Below are 18540 nucleotides of genomic sequence, written 5' to 3' on the forward strand. Positions count from 1 at the left end.
CTTACCATCGACTTCTTTTGTTATATCCTGACGTTCTATACACGGTTGCAAGTAGAGCTCGCTCCCAAAGAGCAGCCATTTAGGTAATCAATTCTAGGTTTTTTGAGTTCTAATCCCTCCCCTTCTCTCTCCCCTTCCCTTCTCTACCTTTCTCACCCTTGCACAAAAGAATAAAAGAAAGGGAGAACATTACCGACAGTGAAACCCACAAGCTGGTTTTTAATAAAAAAAATTAGTGTTTATTGTTGTGTTTGATTTCGTTTCTTTGTTGGTGTAGACTCCAGTCCTTCTGTTATTCATTGACTTAGGCACATGTTTCTTATATGAGAATGTCGGATGATGCTAATCTCAAATGGGTCTATTCTTACAGGCAAATATAAGAAAGCAATAGTTCCAAGCACCTTGCTAGTGCTATTTTCTGTTGAATATGTTAAAATCGACTGCATCACTAGGCTAGTGCAATTCCTTGTGCACCTTGTTCAATATGTTCAGGGTTTCTTGATTTCGTTAGACGGTGGCTCAGAGTTTCAAGCTTTTGTTGGCACCGAGTTACTGCTTCAGTTCAGCAGCAAAGACTTCTTAAGTTGCAACATAAGAAGTGTGTTTTTCTTGGTAGCAAAAAGTATACTTTTAAGCATGCTTAGTCATGATTCGATTCTATTCACTGCTTTGTTATGTTATTGTTGTGCTTAGTCAAACATATTGAGCATTTGTTCTTATGGTTAGATTGGGTGCAAAAGTCATACACAAAAAAAAAAAATCCTAGTGTTCATACTTTTTATTATCCCTTTGGTGGTTGAATAGTTGCACTCCTTGTACAATCGACAAATATGAAACTAATCATTCTATTGTACGCTAAGCTCAAATGCGAACCAAGGATGGATTTTTTTTTTTTTTTTACTGAATTTAGTAGATACCTAAGTCCAATAGACCAACATATGATTACATGTAAAAATTATAATGCATTTTTATATTTTGTATATCAAAACTTGATCCAAGTTTGAGCTTGATTAAGCAACATTCCATTAGTTGAAAATGGAAGTAGCTATACTAAATCTAAATGTTATTCATTTGAATCTCTCTCCAGTAAAATCATCAATATGATAGTTTTGAACTCAACTAAGGATGTCAATAGATCAGATTTGAATCAGATGCACCTTTTTACCATATTCATTTTTTCAAATATTCATATATTCAGATTCAGACTTGGATTTGATTGTCGAAAAAAAAAGGCTATACCATATATGAATCTATCTTTTAAGTCTACATTCGAATCTAATCCAAATCTGACTTTTAAGTTATATTTGAATCCAAACTTTAAGTTATTTCTGAACCCAATCTGAATCTAACTTTTGAGTCATATCCGAATCCGATTGGAATATGATTTTTAAGCTATATGCAAATTTGATCCAAATCTGACTTTTAAATTCTATTTGAATTTAACCCCAAATCTAATTTTATTAACTAGTTAATTTTGAAATATATGTATCTACATTCATACTTTGAATCTTAGTCAAATTTAATAAAGTATGTCAAATACAAATTCTTTTAAATATGTATCAATATTGAAGTAACACAGTAAATAAAGAAGGAATATATTCAAGTTTCCTACAAATTGTATTTTCACATCATAGTTAAGGAACTAACATATCCAATGAAGGCAAGTGCAACTACATGCTCAAATCATAAGTACCAAGCCATTTAGGTTGGATCTTGGTGTTATATTCCATTGAAGATGGTAATAATTACCAAGGGAAAATTATCATACATTTTTACCAGTTTCTTGAACAAAATTGTGTGTAAGATGCTTCATGTCTAGGCTGAATCAACTCCAAAGGTATGTATAGGACAATAAAACATTACCATCACTTGAGAGAGAATGAACAGTCAAATGTCTCAAACTAAAGCTTGCAAGGATTACAAATTTTAAGTAATAACAATCATAACAAGGTAATATATACAAAAATATACAATAAGCACCAACAAACGATACAAACTCATGCATAACCTCACACTAGCCCAAATTTGACTGGTGGTATTTGTCAAGCTTATTTATTTTGATGGAGAGAGAGAGAGAGAGAGAGAGAGAGAGAGAGAGAGAGAGAGAACAAAAATAAAAAACTATGCACATCATCAAACTTCATTCTTTAAAGCATTCAAACTTTAATTTTCAAAATTGTACTTGTCTATTGTTCTTTAATGCAACAAGAGACTAACGAGTCACTACTTGCCAAACTCAACAAGAAAACATCTTCACCATATAATACCAGCTTGCTAGGATTGCCTTTCAATGCCTCGACTTGCCTAAGTGGGTATGTTCTTCGCATTTTAATATATACTTCAACTATGTTGACACTATATTTAGGATAATGCTATCAAATTAACTTGCATTATGCAAAAGAAAGTTTTCATTAAATAAAAATCTTAAACACAAATAACTATAGGTTTTAATTAATATAAAAAACAGATAAGTACAAAAATAATATATACCTCTAATTTATAACTTAGTTTCAATGTATGCAGATGCAAATGATGCTTCTTCTTCAGGCAAATGTGTAGGAAAGTCAAAATCATCTAACAAAAGAACACAATGAGAAGTGGAAAAATATGCTTAAAAACCTTATAATAAATTAATTACTTTTAGTTTGATCAGGTTTTGTGAGTTGCTGGCTGGGACAAAGGTCTAAGCTTAATTTTGTAAGGAGATCCTAGTTTTCCTTTCATAGATTGAAGACATTTAGGGTTGTTTGAGTTTCAAGTTCAATTTTTTTTGGTATGGAGTTCACTAGGAAGTTGTAAATCTAAATTGAAGGAACAATAATTTCCTTAGGACCTAGTTATTGTAAGCAAAGAACATTGTTAAATGGCCAAACCTTCATAAAAGGAACAACATAACAATTAGATTAGAATTCCATAAATTAGAAAAAAGCAATATCAAATTCCAACAAGATCACAATCTCCCACAGAGTGGTGCACGAAATTCTCTTGTTATCACATTCTTTTGCTTTCACTTTTCCTTTTTAGCCATCTTAGCTAATTTGATAGAAGGTGGGCTTGCCAATCTTCTCCATTTATATGATGAAAAGGAAAAAACTTAATTTAAAGGCACTGTTGAGGAATATTAGTTTAGGCATGTGAGTGGTTTATGGAATCTTAGGAAGTCAGTTTTATATTTTCTATTTAGTGTAGGCCCTCTTTAATGTTTCCTTATTTTTGTCTAGACTATTTTTTGTAAGTTTGATATTTCTGCCTAATCCCTCTTTTGACGTGGGATTAGGGTTAGAATGGGATTACTTTTCTCTCTCTCAAAGTTGTTGTTGTTACATGGTATTAGAGACAACACTTTCCAACATCCAACGATCAACGTGATTCTTTCCTGCGAGATCTCTTTTTTTTCGGTGTCACCTCTCTCAATGTCTGATATTATCCCTTAAACATCTGATTTTCTGGTCGACTGCTTAGAAATTAAAATCACTCCAGCCATGGTTGTGGTGGAGCCACATGCAAGTATGGATATATAATGTGTGATTAGCCTTCCCAAGTGGATCGTTGATAGTTTGTCGTGGTTGTGATGAGTTTTCAAATCTGTTTGCTCCAATAAATTGCCCTATAAATGTAGTGGGTTGAGTCTACTAGTTAAATGTTGTCACAAATAGATCTATGATTTATATTTTGCTATGATCAGGATTATTTATTGTAGAACCTAAGTTTATTGTTCATGTATGGTGGCTATGGACTGTTTTGGGTCAGTGTGAAACGTCTTTTGTGCCTATGATTTGAATTTATAGCGAAATTTGCTGTTTAGGTGTACTGGTTGTCGACTGTTATGTGAGTGCAAAATGTTTGTTGAGTCTATGATCTCAATTCATAGCAAATTCCTTGCTGAATATGTGTGGTTGCCTTAGGATTCATCTTCCCATATATATATTTGTGTTGTTGATTTGGTGTTTGATATAGTTGATTTGGTGTTTGATATAGTTGAAGAGTTTGGTCTGATTATATGAGAAGTTATATATGTATGCTTGTGCAGCATTTTCTGATCGTTGCGTTCACTAAATAAACATGGAAAAGGATACTATAGTTGACCCTCAGCGTGAATCCAAAGTGACTAGAAATCCCTTTTCTTATTAATCTATAGTCAAGTTGGATGGTTGTAGTTACGAGATTTGGTCTAGATCTTTCATGATGCTCATGACTGAAGAGGAGGAACCTCCAGTTAAAAATGGAAAGTATGTCACTTGGAAAGAGAACATTAGTATGGTTATGTCCTAGATAATAAACAATGTACAACCTCAGATTTCCCTGACTATAGCATACTATATTCAGCAAAAGAGATGTGGGAATTCCTATGACAAACATACTCACATGACAAAGATGTTAGTAAAATTCTTCAAGCCAAGAAAAGTTAAACTTTACTAGGGGGATCAATGTCTACCCTAGTATTTTGCTACAGAAGGCAGCCTGAAAGGTTGAAATATCTTAGGTCTCCTTGCAAAACACGTTATAAGGCACATTTTGAGCAAACCATGTTTTCAAAGTTTTTATCAAGATTGTTTCTTGAGTATGGAACAGTCACTTACCTAGTCTAGCCATAATCTATTTTGTTTTAATTTATATGCCTATTTTGACCCTCACCATGTCTTTTTATTACTCACCATGAGTAGGACATTTTTCTGAAGACATATTGTCCACTCTATTTTTAGAGGTGACTTGGACACTAGATCTATTGCCTATTGCTGCTAATGGACTCATGTCAGGCAAGTACCCTTAGTGAGCAGTTCATGGGCGTCTTACCCTGCCATTTGGACTACTGTGGTCTACAAACAATAGCTTTGTTAGCTACGCAACCTTGTTCATACTTTAGTAGAGAGATGGAACCAATTCACATCCACTTTCTAACTCCCCTTTGGAGAGAGACACCTCTTATATATGAGTTCACCTACATTTTGGGACTATTAGAGCCAACAAGACATCCTAGGTTCTCGTTGATGATCAGTTTGTGACCAATTTTAAAGCCTACAACTATAAGGGCTTGTTGTTCATTCTTACAAGCATCGGGAGCTGGGACCTAAAGAACAAGAAAATCCATTCTTGCTTTTCTTTGTTAGCAGCAGATTCTTCTTCAATTGCAGCAGGAGTCTTCTTTCTTTCATTTACATCTGACACCGGGAGCTTCATCCAAAAAAAAAAAACAACAACAGTGCGACCCCGCTTCACCTGCCTAGTTGAATTTCATGCCTATTTTGGAGGCTCTGTAGATGAGATGAGAGCTAAATCACCCAAGGAGTAGCACAAGACTCTGGAGGTGATGACCATTTGCACAGCAGGCTCACATTTTTCTCCAACGAGCACGACAACATGGACCTACGTGTCTTCTAGCTTTTCATGATGTTAGACAATATCCAGACCTAGCATCTCTCATCTATACAAAAGACACACAATTTGTCATGAGGGATGTTGACATGATAAAGGATTGTCTTTGGTTTCCATATGAGTAGTCCACAAGTGACAATGTTCTCTTACTTCAATCATACAAGCAGATGTTGGGTGACATTGTCGAGGAGCACATCATCTGAGATTATTTCTACGGGAAGGGGCAGCCTGCTCGATATATGTAAAATGACATGAGGACAAACATTCTTCTCTTAGGACCCTTCTTATTGGTCCCTTATCATCAAGAACGGCGTGTGGTGTTGTTATCAAAGAGGCAAATGGACTTCTATACCATTAGGAGATATTATAGTATCATGGAAGATTTTGACCAACACAACGAAGCATGGCAACACACTTGTAGCCAGCTACCTCCAGTTGGTCATGTTAGGGACATGAAATCTATATATATGGTAAATTTGCTAGACCTGGAGTGTACATAGAATGGTGAGCGGCTATCTACATTCTTCCTTATTGTCATTGAGTCCATGTTTGTCATAAAAGCTTTTTTAGTTTAATGACATTTTGATTTCATCTCCAATTTTCCAATGAATGCACGATTTCTCCCTTTATTTTTTAAAACAATGTCATTTCTACTTTTTAAACTAACATACCTCTTTTTGGTGAAATTTGTAGAAAGAATTTTTCATGGTCCACATACCATATCCTAGGGTGAGGAGAAAAGAGAATCCAAAACTCAGGAGGATCAAAGACCTGCAAGTCGATCCAATGATCATGCTAGCCATTCAAAAGATGATTTTGCAAATTGATAGAGAACAATGAACAAAAATAGTCAGACCTACCAATAAGAACTCAGATGGTTCGACCAAGGGCATAGCACTGAGGAACTCTATAGGACAGGTGACAATCCCTACGCAAGTCGAGAATAGAATAAATGAAGAAGACTATTAGGCACATCCAAAGTAGGGGAAGAAGATCTACTCTAAGGGGGATTTCTAAGAAGGTCTAGATGATGAATACCTTGAAGGGATGCCACAAAAGTTTAGCAACTTCAAGGGGACAAAAAATCCCCTACATGCATTCGGGCATCTTTTTTGCAAAATGTGGACATCTGGATAAAGGAGACACGACACATTGGTACATGCAAAGCATTGACCCAATGTGCATGAATAATTTTGATGAAATGGCCAATATATTTATCAACAAGTATGAAGCCAATCAGTCAGTATTTCCCAGCATGGATACATTCATGAGCCTATGCCAAGAACTAGGAGAACTAGACGAGAATAAATTCAAAAGTGGCCTTCTATTAGTAACAACTTACAAATGCTGATGCTTGAGGAACATGCACTTACTATGATGCTCGGGGCATTTCAGGAGAACAACAAATATCATCTCATACAGTGAGAATATGAGAATTTCTATGAATTGACCATAAAGACTAAAAGAATAGAGATATTGTGAAGAACAGATATCTCAATATCAAGTTTGGCTCAAGCAGCAATAAATAAGGCCTGAACAAGAAGCCGGCCAAGTCTCATGCTCACATGCCATTCACGGCCAAAGTCTACTATCAGAACCAGCCACAAACATGCAAGAATGGTAACAATGGGGGAAACAAGCAATTTAAGTCATTTTTGTCTAAAAGTGACATCAAGAAGTATCTTGGCTGGACGAGCAACAAGAAGTTCATCTCACTTAAGCAAAAGAGGGAGGAAATTTTGGAATATCTTCTCAGAGGGGTTATACATTTTCCTCAAGGTGGCTGATCATGTAGAGATAAAGGGGGGAAATGAGAGACCAATTTTGTAAATTTCATGAGGCTATGAGCCACAGCACTGGACCATGCATATCATATAGGATTGCATTGACAAGAAAATATTAGTGAAAGGTGATGTCCCAGAAGTCCTCAAAAGTCCATTCCTTAATTATGGGTAGAATGTCAAAGCTTCAATTCAGGCTTGCGATTGTTTTATTTTTTGTTCTTTCCCATGCATTGTGGGGACAAGGGGTTCCCTCTATCATGTATTAAGCAATAGAAGTTGATTCTCCTTCAAATAAGTGTCTCTTTTAGGTCCAAACATCTTTGTATTCTTTCATGAATTTTTTCCTCGGTGGCTAGACTTCTCATGATCCCAACATTATCATTATCCGTTACATTGGGGCATCTTTTTCTTTAGATTCAACAAGCACAAGTTTACGAAAGGATTTTCATTCGAAATCTTCCAAACAAGAGAAATCTTGAAGCAAAACATCAAACAATTTATGAATTCACATATCTTAGACATTTAAGTAGACATTCCAAGAGGTTTAGAACATCAAAAGAATCTCTATACAAACACATGCACATGGTATGTGAATTTCATGTTTTGGTGCATATAATTTTTAATATTCCGTGTTTCAGTACAAGAATTTTGTGCTATGACCTTTCGAATTTTGTGCCTCAACACATGATTTTGTGCTTGAGCACATACAAGTTTTCAAATTTAGTGATTCAGCAAATAAGTTCTTGCTTCAATGCACACAAGTTTTACAAGTTTGTGTTTTGGTACACAATTTTGCATTTCAACATACACAAGTTTTATAAGTTTGTGCTTTCACAATTTGGACTTCGGCCCAACATTTCATGCTTCAACACAAGATTTCATGATTTGGCACATATTTTTATTCCTCAACATATGATTTCATGCTTAAGCATACACAAGTTTAGAAGTTCATGCATTTTGGTGTAAACTTTCATGCTGCAACGTACCTTTTGTGCTTCAGCACATGATTTCATGATATGTGAACTGAATCCGAAATTTTCCATATGACAGTTCGGCCTGGTGTTGCAAAGTTTTTTATTTTGTCTAGATGACTGATTTTTGAACTATAATTTCTTTCCAGGTTGGGTTGTTGAATGTTAATGGATATTGCAAGTCCTTGCTTGCATTATTTGATAATGGAGTTGTTAACAGTTATGTAAAACTAGATGTTCAACATATAGTTGTAAGAATGTTATGAAGATGTATTTTAACATGTACATATTCATAGGAGTTTTCACGGGTTTGACAAATCTTAATATCAAAAATTAAAATGGATGACAAAGAAATACCAACCCAAGCACTTGTTCTTGCCATTCATTCACATATTAATCGAAAATCAGCCATCTATGCACCAACATCATCATAAGCCTAGACAATGCACACATTTAAAAAGCAAAGAAAAGAAAGAAACATATTTCAAGCCAAGAAAGGAAAATAAAATTTTATTTCACCTTGTTCATGCTCTTTGTGTACTCAATAGTAGCTCTTGAATAACTTTGAAGGTTGGAGAAGAAGAAAGAGAAGAAGAGAAAGAGAAAATAGAATCAGAAAGAGAGCCAAGGGAAAATACTCTAAATCTTCAAGTAAGAAAGCTCTAGAGGTTCTCCAAGGGTTAGCTCACACCTAAGAGATAAGGTTTGGAGAGTATTTATAAAAAATTTGGAGCCAAAACTCAAGGTTTGTTTTTTTTTAGGTCTTAACCAAAGGGATTGGCGATTATTTTAGGAGCTGTTTGCAGGGCTAATGCCCACCAACAAGCCCAAAAAGCCTACACTTGAGCAGGCCCTACCTTGGCCAGAGCTCATGGCAAAGCCATGTACTACTCGGCTAGGGCACGTGGTGGGGGCACAGTGCCCCACTATTGGCTAAAAAATAGACCAAAAAATGGGGCTTTTGCCTCCCTGGCCTCCCAATGTGTGTCCCGACTTAAAAAACTCTTAAAATGTATATGTTGAAGGGCAAAATGGCCTCTTTGTAAAACTAGAATGCAGCTTCATTTTGGGTGGTTTTCGGCTAGTTTTGAGTGGTTTCAGGCTCGTTTGGTCACAAAAGCATAATAATCGATGCTCAAAGCTCGGATCAAGGGTTAGATGGGTGTTTTAGGTTCAAAACATATTTTTAAAAGTTTCGGTGCACGATTAAGACGCAAAACAAAGGGGAAACTTGCACGCGCGTGCGTGGTGCTAAAAAATAGTGTTCAAGATTGTTATTTTGGCCTTGACTTTGGATTTTGAGTTGAAATTCTTGGTTTGGATCTAATTTGGACCCAAGAGCATCTTTATAGATCCATTTTCCCAATTTGGACTCGATTTTGCTTCTTGGGTTCAATTATGGACTTGGTTTTGTATTTTGAATCAAGGTGTGACTTTTGGATCTATGATTCATATTTGGATCTAAATCTAGATATAAATCTGGATTTTGGATCTAAACATCGCATTTGGATCCAAACATGGACCTAGAAGTCCGTTTTGCATCTAAGGTCGATTTTTGAATTTGGTCATGAATCTAAAGGTCAGTTTTGGATCTAAGGTCAAGATTTGAATTTGACATGAATCTAAAGGTCCGTTTTGGGGTGAGCTTGGGCCCGGGGTCTGAAATATATCCAAATCAACCATAAAAATTTGAAATCACTGAAATATGTTCGAATAAATGGAGTACTATCTTTTCGAAAAATTTTGGGCGATAACTGGTATTTAGGTTAAGATGTGGCTTAAACCATACAACTTTTTGTGTTTTTTTCAAGTTCACATATTAGATTCACTCAAATGTTGTGTCAATGAATATACTGTTAGCTAACAAGCTAGACAACAGTTAGGAGTTTTTTTCCAAGCCGTCCACTCTCATGCCATGAAACAATGGAACATAACCTTTGACATTAAAATTCCATGGAATCATAAGTAGCTTGTTTTGGAATGTGGATGGAAATCCTCATTCAGCTTAGTCCAAGATTCAATAGATCACACAATCTTTAATGGCCCCCATGTTAAACCAAAACAATAGTTCTAACCCTAATACTTGACAATTTTAATCCCAATGCCAAATACCAAAACCATAGTTTCATGGTCCATAACCCCTATTAGTCCAAAATTTCATTTTAAAACTCTTAGACCTTAATTCATAAAACTTTCATTTGTCTAAACCCTAAATTTGAAGTTACAAAATTCAAATCATAACTAAAATTTATGTTCTAGTGATCCAATTATAAGCTGAACTCCAAGTTCACAACTTAGGCCCCACTCCTGTCTACATCAAATCATTTAAACCCTAGGTTCCATGGCCGACCCCTAAACCCTAGGTTCCAACCATCTTTAACTCCAAGCCTATAAACCAAACCCTGATCATCAAGCCCTTAGAAGCCTGTATAACGTAGGTTTGACAAATTATTGCATAGGCTTGTGATGATCAAGGGTGAATTCATGAATTTTTTCTCATTCAACAAATACTAAATTTTAGGGGCCAATTAGGTTTTCTTTAAATAATTTTTTTTCCCCAAAATTAGGGCATGTCTACTTCATCTCATATTATGTCTAGGATGTCATTTAACCACTTACATATTAGAAATGTATAGTTAGTTCTTAGTTTGATTACCCACAGCAAATGCACCAAGAACGGTCAAACTTCATACTGACAGGTCCAGTCTTATCATTTTGGCTATCCTGCACAATCAAATTGAAGGCAAAACAATTTTCATTTTAAAGGGTCTATACATGAAATTGACAAAAATTTTGCATGCAAACAGTAATTTGATTCAATATTTCCAATGGTAAGCACGTGATTACTAGCCCATATATATATTACCCAACTTTTGTGTAAGAAGTATTTGTAAGACTCAAACCTGTAAGGTTTTACAATTGGAGTATAAGATGAGCTTTTGAATTGCCGTTGGAGGATTTAGCATATAAATGGCACTTGATTGTCTTTAGATGGTTAAGCCATAGTGGACACAAGATTGGCTAAGTGTCGACCTTGATTACATAATTTGCGACTTGGAGGGTATCCAAGTAAAGTGATTTTTCCAATTTGCGGGCCAAAAGGAATTTGAGCCTTTTTCCAATTTGTTTTCATTTTAGGCCTTTTCCCCTCTTTTTTAATGTCAAACTGGGTGTTTGCATTTTCTAATTTTTATTTGTTGTTTATCTACTTATTTTTGGATATTGCCTCATTAGTTCCTCATTTATTTTATTTTTCCACAATTTCTATAATTTTTAAAATTTATAAAAATTTTGCCCATATTTTATCGTATCTTTTCCTTTTTTTCTAGCTCATTATATGATACCCAATAAAAACCTCACGTTTAAAGCACTAAAATACTATTTGTGACTATAGTGCAAACTGCTCTTTGAGATATACACATGCTTTATAAGTATGGGTGGGTGTCGGAATGGGGGCCCATCGGGCTTTCGTGCTCCCGGCCGGACCTGATAAAATTTTTTAATCACACATATGTATATATATATATATCTTAAAAAAGGACCGGGCCAGCGCGGGCCCAAACCCGACGCCCACCCCTATTTGCAATCGGTGGAAGAATAAATAATGCTTTCCACAAGATCTTTTGAGATCAAACTAATGATCTAAACCTTAACAATATAACTGCATCTCTTCCAGAGTACATGAATAGATGAGGAACAAATTGATTCACAAAGTCAATCTTGTTCTTAACGCTTAATTAAGCCATGACCATATCACATGGGTCCATGTGGCAAAACAATTTAGTTGTCAGAGTGCCCACAAAGAGGTATGGGTTGCATGTCTCTGAGGATGTCTTTGTAGTTGTAGAAGTTGAAAAAGTTGGTAATGTTTTGCAGCTCATGCTAAGGAGATGAACAAGAGTCTCACATAAATGATCCTCTAAAGAACCACTTCCATTCTGTTTTGATACTTTTGTCTGTCCTATTGGTACATAGAGCCTTCAACCGTAGTCTAGTTAAGAAAAATAATCAATCGGTCTTTTCCTTTTCTCCCTTGTTAAGAGACATAATTTGATTGCACTGCTTTCAGATTTGGCTACAAATTCAGACATAGAAGCATGAAATATATCAAATTCAGTATGAAAACTTTGTACCAAATTCAAATTGGAATAGGGATTGAACACAGACTTTCTTATTAAAATTCCAATAACATATTTGAGTTCCAATCAAATATTAAATAATCCCCAAATCATTTATAAGCTTAGGTACATCTAACCGGCTTGTGCCGAGGGATTGGTTGCAAGTGTTTAAACAGAGCTCGTGTTGGCATCAAAAGTAATACTTATAACAGCCGTTTTTAACAGACATGATATGGGGCACAAGCAGAAGATTCACCACTTAGATCTTTCTGGTGGCATTCTCCAACTCTACCCATCCCCAGCCACCTGAAAATGGGTCAGCGACAACAGAAGCTGCTGGTTTTCAAATATTCGGTTGGTCAGTGTTCAACAGCATCAAACTTACCCTCACCTAAGAGGACAACTCCGGCGCTTCCTGTTCAGACTTCCTCGCTGGAATTAAGGCACTTGTGTAGGTAGCAACATCCCTCATATAGTGGTACTCTTGGCTCCACAAATGCTTGGAGGGGAGAGTCAGAATGCCAAGGAAATCCTATCTGTTGGCACTTTGTTGACCGTCTCCCTGAGTAGCCCAGCTGCTGTGAAAGCGGCTATGGCTTCGCTGTCTTCCTTCTTTATCTTCTGGCTTGTTTCTTATTCTTTCCATATTCTTCGTCAAAGCATTTGCTTGTAAAGTTTTTATTTTTTATTTTGTTGGAAATAAGAAGGTTGGAGGCCTAACCTTCTGGTTCTGGAGAGTGGTTACGGTAAGTCATGGCCCAGCCAACCCAAGTGTGCGTCCCGACCTTACACAACCGGCCACTAATCCATGGTTTTCACATGGTAAGGTATGTCCAGTTCAAAATTTTACTATTTGTTTAAGCTAAACAGGTTTAAATCAGCCTTAAGGTTAGTGGACGGCTTAAACGAAAGGGACGCCAAGATCTTTACAAGTGATCACGACAGGTCGAGCGATGTGAGAAGGCCATGGACCCCAACAAAAAAGGTTCAAAGTCGAAAAAACAAAACGGAAAGGAAAGATTTAGAAAAAGATTGGACCCCATGAGAACCGCCCAAACCATGCTTTTTAACCACGCATGATTCAGCACCACCGCACCAGATTCGTCATCCATTAAGCCAAAGAAAGATAACCACGTCAGGATGGATAAACAAGTGAATGCGATCATGACAAGTAAAGTAAACAAACAAGTGCAAGCGCCTGGTGAAAGGAGAAATAAAAGAAATACAGATGATGAAATAATAATAATAATAAACTTTGGACAATCCAATATTACATCAATTTCTGACCAAAGAGAGCATTTGACAGACAACTGCTCATCATCGCGAACATCACCATCCTGAGAGGGACGCGTATGCACACTTTTTTGGTTTTACCACAAGTAGCCTTTGACCTACACAGCAAGGGCACCTTCTCTTCAATGTGAATCCGATCGAACCAACAAAAGGAAGGAGGCCATAAAAGGAGAAAGAAAACAAAGAGAGACTTCCTGCTACCACCTCGAGCCGCGGAGTTTAGCTTGATTAATAAAAATTGAAGAGGAGAGAGGGAGAGACCGTTTCACCAAAAGACGACGAAAAGAATACAATCCCTTAGAAAAGGAGGAACCTAACACTGATTACTTTCTCCAAACTGTTTTCTATCTTTTCTTTTGCTTGTTGTGATGAATCTGGGTTTGTTGATAGCTCCCAACAATCCCATTGCTTCATCCTTTTTCCTTTTCTTTTTTCCCTACAGAATCAGATAAAATACTACTAATATAATAAAGTAATAATTAAAATCAAATAATAATTAATTGCTCCAACTAAACCCATTTTTCTGCACCGTCCGGCCGAACTTTTTGCCTTTCTCTCCTGGACGCACAAAAAAGAAAGAACCCAAAGTAGCCATCACGCCACCAGCTGATCAAGCTGCATCTGTTCCAACCAAGCACCCAACTGGGAATGGTCCATAACACCACCATCTACTTGACCGGAATTTTCGTCTCCGGCGGGAACCGGTCCCTGTTCGTTGACCTCTGGGGACTCCTTGACCAGGGAATGGACCCAGGAGACGTCCGGCTCCTCGGAGCCGGAACCGACCTCCAATGACGAGGGTCGGCGGATGGGGCCTGCCCCCAGCTCCTCCCCTTGCAAACCCCAATCTGCTTTCCCAGTGGGGGATCCCCATTTCGACCACGAAGAGGATGCCGTTGCTGCGACCGGAGAACCGAGCACGGCAGCTGCCACGGCACCGCCATGATCCCGACAGCTGTGGGACCGCAGCAGATGCTGCTGCTGCTGCTGCTGCTGCTTCTCTCTCTGGGCGAAAGCGGCCATGCGGAGTCCGAGCGGCGAGGGGGGCGCCACAATTGAGGCGTCGACGCTACGCGGCGACGAGATGCGACTTGACGACAGAGCGAAGGAGGATTGCATGAGGGAATGGCCGTTAAGCTGCGGTTCCACGGTTTTCTGCGAGAAGACGTTGCCCGTGCTGATCGGAGACAGCATTTGGTTCTGCTGTTGCTGCTGCTGGATCTGGGAGAATACTGAGGCAGCAGCCTTCTGGGACGTTTGCATCTGGGGGCTCAGCGGCGAGAAGTCCGCCGAGAAGCGAGGGGAGGACATCTCCGAGGCGAAGAGGTCCTCCAGATTGGAAGGGGTAAGAGTCTTGCACCTCAGGGAGCGGGCGGGAAAGGATGAGCCGTTCGCGGCTGCCACGGCCGAGCCCAACCGTGATTGGCTGGAGATGCAGAAGTCATTTAGGAACTGCTGGCTGGCCTCCATCTCCTGCAGCATCGAGATGTCATCGACGGGGATGTCCCGAGCGCTGAGAGAGGACCTCAGCCGGCTCGACTGCAGGTTACTGCCGGGAAGATGCAGGGTCGGGACGTTGGGCTGAGGCCAACCCATGGATGAGTGGCCAACCCCGCCGGATGGGGACATCGGAGGCGTGAGGATGGCCGCTTGAGAAAAGGGAGAAATGATGGACATACTTGAAGAGGGAGACCCAGGGGGTCCAAGGCTCATGTTTGCCATGGCAGCGGCCATGTCCAGATTGGAAGCAGACGACCTCGGTGAGGGCACCGCGGAGCCGGTGGACACATATAGAGGCCGGAGTTCCTCCGATGTGTGGGCGAAAAAACAGACCCTGCGCATACAGTTAGTGCCGTCTTTGCAGAGGCGCGTGCGATACTGTGCCGGATGGAGCCAGCACTCGAACACGCCATGAGCATACTCACAGAGGTCACCTCTCCGGCAGGCGCCCTTCCGGAAGTCTGGGCACGGCACGCAACTGTAGTGAAACTTCCGGGGATCCCTCCTGCGAGCATTCTCGCCCGGGTGAACAAAAGGGCATTCGGTCCAGTCGTGAGAGTACGCCCTCGAGCAGGGGCGGACCTTGAAGGAGAACATTCTGAACTCATCAGTAGTGTATATGCTGTTTTTAATGTCCGGCAACGATGGATCCACAGGATACTCTTTCTTCTCCGAGAATTCACCTGAAAGCGCCTTACTGCAAGGGTCCACCAACTTAACTGGAGACACCGGGGATGAGGTAGAAACAGAGGCCGACGAGGACCCATCAGGAGAAGACGACAATGGAGGAGAACTAGAGGACGAGATACAGAGTTCGGCGGAACTAGCCTTTGTTTCCTTCAGGACACAACTTCGACAGGGTGCAGACGATCCATATGAGAGGAGATCTTCTAGACCAGTTCTTACATGGGGAAGCTTGGGAGAAACCATGATCACATCGAAAGGATGCCTGCCGAGCGCATCGACAATATTTGGATCAGCCCCTGCCTTCAGCAGGAGATTGACAGCTTCGACAGCGTCGATGGAGCCACCGGAGGCGGCACAGTGCAGGGCGGTAGTCTTGTCCGGGCCACATGCACGGTTGACGTCGCCGGGGAGAGAAAGAATGAAGGCAAGGATATCGATGCTGCCGTAGATAGATGCCACCATGAGCGGCGTGCGCTGCTCAAGCACCATCTGGTTCGTTCCCTTCTGGCGACCATACCACAGGCCGACGTCATCGATCTTGGACGGATCATTCTCGACGGCGAACTTGAAGGCGTCGATGTCGTTGTTAGCCGCGTGCTCGAGCAGGGTAGAGAACGAATCTTCAGCGGTTTCTATAGACAGATGATTCATCCTTTCCTTTCTTTCAGCAGAGGAAGGCGAGGACGATGATGAAGAGCACGATGAAGACGAAGAAGCAGCTGTAGATGGTTTCAGATGCTCAGGACCACCGCACATGCTTGCCGCAAAATCACCCTGAAACATTCCGGCGTGGAGATCACGGGTTATTGCTCAGAAAAGCAAATGAAAATCTAGGGTTAAAGAAGAAAAGAAAGGAAATCACTTCGCCCGAACGAAAAGGGGGCGGAGTCAAAAGGGGAAAAAACTGGAAGCTTTACACGTGAAACCCAAAAGCAACCAGCCAGTCCCTTCCCCTCTTTCAGCGAATATCTCGACGTATCTAATACCGATCTAGAGACTCCGATCTTGACGCCGGAAAAATTGTTGTCCGAACAAAAAGAAGAAAAGTTACGCAGAGATGATACTAGACAAAAAAAATATAAGGTATGAACTCCGAAAAAAGTATCTCGGATTCGAGATTCAGAGAAGGATCTACAGCAGGAAGATGAAATAACCAATATTAGACGAATTAAAATTCATTAGAGCGGAAGAAATCAACACAAAGATGATAAAAGAAAAAGCACCAACCTCAGAGGACAGCCCACGGATCAGGAGCAAAAAAGGGTCAGGAAGATAAAATAAACGAAGAAATCCTAGCAAGAAACAAGGATATATATTCCGGCAAACGAAACCTGTGAAGCCAATAGAAATGGGCGAGAATCGTCGGTAGATACAGAACAGCAACGGGTGCTTAAAACCCGCCGTCTGAGGAAAAGAACCCACAGCCACGGGCACGCGAAGAGAAATTACAAAGCGACATCAGAAACAAGGAAGCGGCCGGAGTTTCCGGACAGAAAGGGGTCAAAACCTCAGGAAAACGGCAGTATATGAGACGCCAGGTCTCTACAACCCACAGACTCGCAAGTGAAGAGAACCCCTGGCCATCTCTTACCAGCAAATAGAATCCCGCCGGATGACTCGGAATTGACCTTCTGAACGGCGACAATCCGCGTTCCGAGCAAACAGAAGCAGATAAATGCCTCACCGGTGCGAGCAAGACGACGACCGAAACCACGCCGTCTCCAGAGATCCGAGATCGGAACCGGACTGCGTCGACCGAAGTAGCGCCCCCGCGACCGCCATGGAAGTGATTGGAGGTGTCTGCCGCTTCTTCCTCGCCCTCCCCTCTCGATGATCGATACAGAGTGACGGAGAGAGAGACTCCCTGCTCCGCCTCCTGACACACCCTCGTCCTTTTACTCCAAATGAAACCCAAACTCACGGGAAATGCTTACAAATTCAGAAGAAACGCAAATGAAATGCGCCTGAAATGACATCGCTCCGTTCAAAATTTGGAGTGAGGTGGGGTGACCGGCTGAGCCGGTCTAAAGATGCTGATACCTTCGTACTTTGTTTTGGAAAAACAATTCACCGTCGGAAATTTATCGCGGCCAGCAAAAAGCCTCGGTCTCCCCAAATTATAACTTAAAAATGCAAACTTCTAAAAAGGATAAGTTTTCACGTTTGATAAATTTGTTTTTGTGAAAAAAACGTGGTTAGAACGACAACTTTTTTTTTAAAAAAAAAATCTGATTTTTATATTTGGATGGCAAGAAATGCAAGGGAAGAAAGGTTTTTAAAAAAAGAGAAAAACTGGGTTTCAAAACTGAATTTTAACAGAATTTGCATTTTCCTTCAAAAATTTAAAATTCTTTTGCAAGATCTCTACCTATCTTTTTTTTTTTCCTTTTTACATTTTTTACATATTGCCCACAAACTCTTCTGAAATTGCTGTGTGCTTTTTTGGACATGTGAAAATAAGGACAACAAGACTCGATAAAATAAAATAGAAACCGGTCAACCAGTGAAGTGAGAAGAGAAAGTAACCGGTATGCTTTTGGTTTGGGAAGGGGTCCGAATGCGCGGTGGGTCCCGCCAATGGGAGGATGTATTCGGATTCCAAAGCCACAATTAAATCGAGTTGATTGCGAAATTAGCTTTTTCCCAAGAGAGCCGCCCCACCTCTTCCATTAAAAAAGAAAAACAAAGAAAAGGTTTCTTGGTCTGGGGAAAAGGGAGGATTATTTAAAATTATTTTTTGTTAGTGACGAGCTGGGTTTCTCACACCCTCAATAAACTTTTATAAAAGAAGTTAGAACAATAAACTTTTAAAGG

General features: G+C 39.7%; 1 protein-coding gene across 2 annotated transcripts; it reads right to left on the reverse strand.

The window, feature by feature from the left end:
• Window positions 1-13475: 13475 nt before the first annotated feature.
• LOC116258003 (zinc finger CCCH domain-containing protein 30-like) lies at window positions 13476-17619 on the reverse strand. 2 transcript variants are annotated; one of them, XM_031635066.2, is made up of 2 exons: window positions 17411-17619; window positions 13476-16500 (listed from the first exon to the last, which is right to left on the reverse strand). In XM_031635066.2, exon 2 carries the CDS (start codon window positions 16480-16482, stop codon window positions 14134-14136), a length of 2349 nt encoding a protein of 782 aa, XP_031490926.1. In that variant the 5' UTR covers window positions 16483-16500; window positions 17411-17619; the 3' UTR covers window positions 13476-14133. The 2 variants fall into 2 exon arrangements, with proteins under 2 accessions (XP_031490926.1, XP_031490921.1); XM_031635061.2 differs by having other exon boundaries at window positions 17318-17619.
• Window positions 17620-18540: the final 921 nt, after the last annotated feature.

The sequence above is a fragment of the Nymphaea colorata genome, chromosome 1 (assembly GCF_008831285.2).
Source record: "Nymphaea colorata isolate Beijing-Zhang1983 chromosome 1, ASM883128v2, whole genome shotgun sequence".
Lineage (NCBI taxonomy): Eukaryota > Viridiplantae > Streptophyta > Magnoliopsida > Nymphaeales > Nymphaeaceae > Nymphaea > Nymphaea colorata.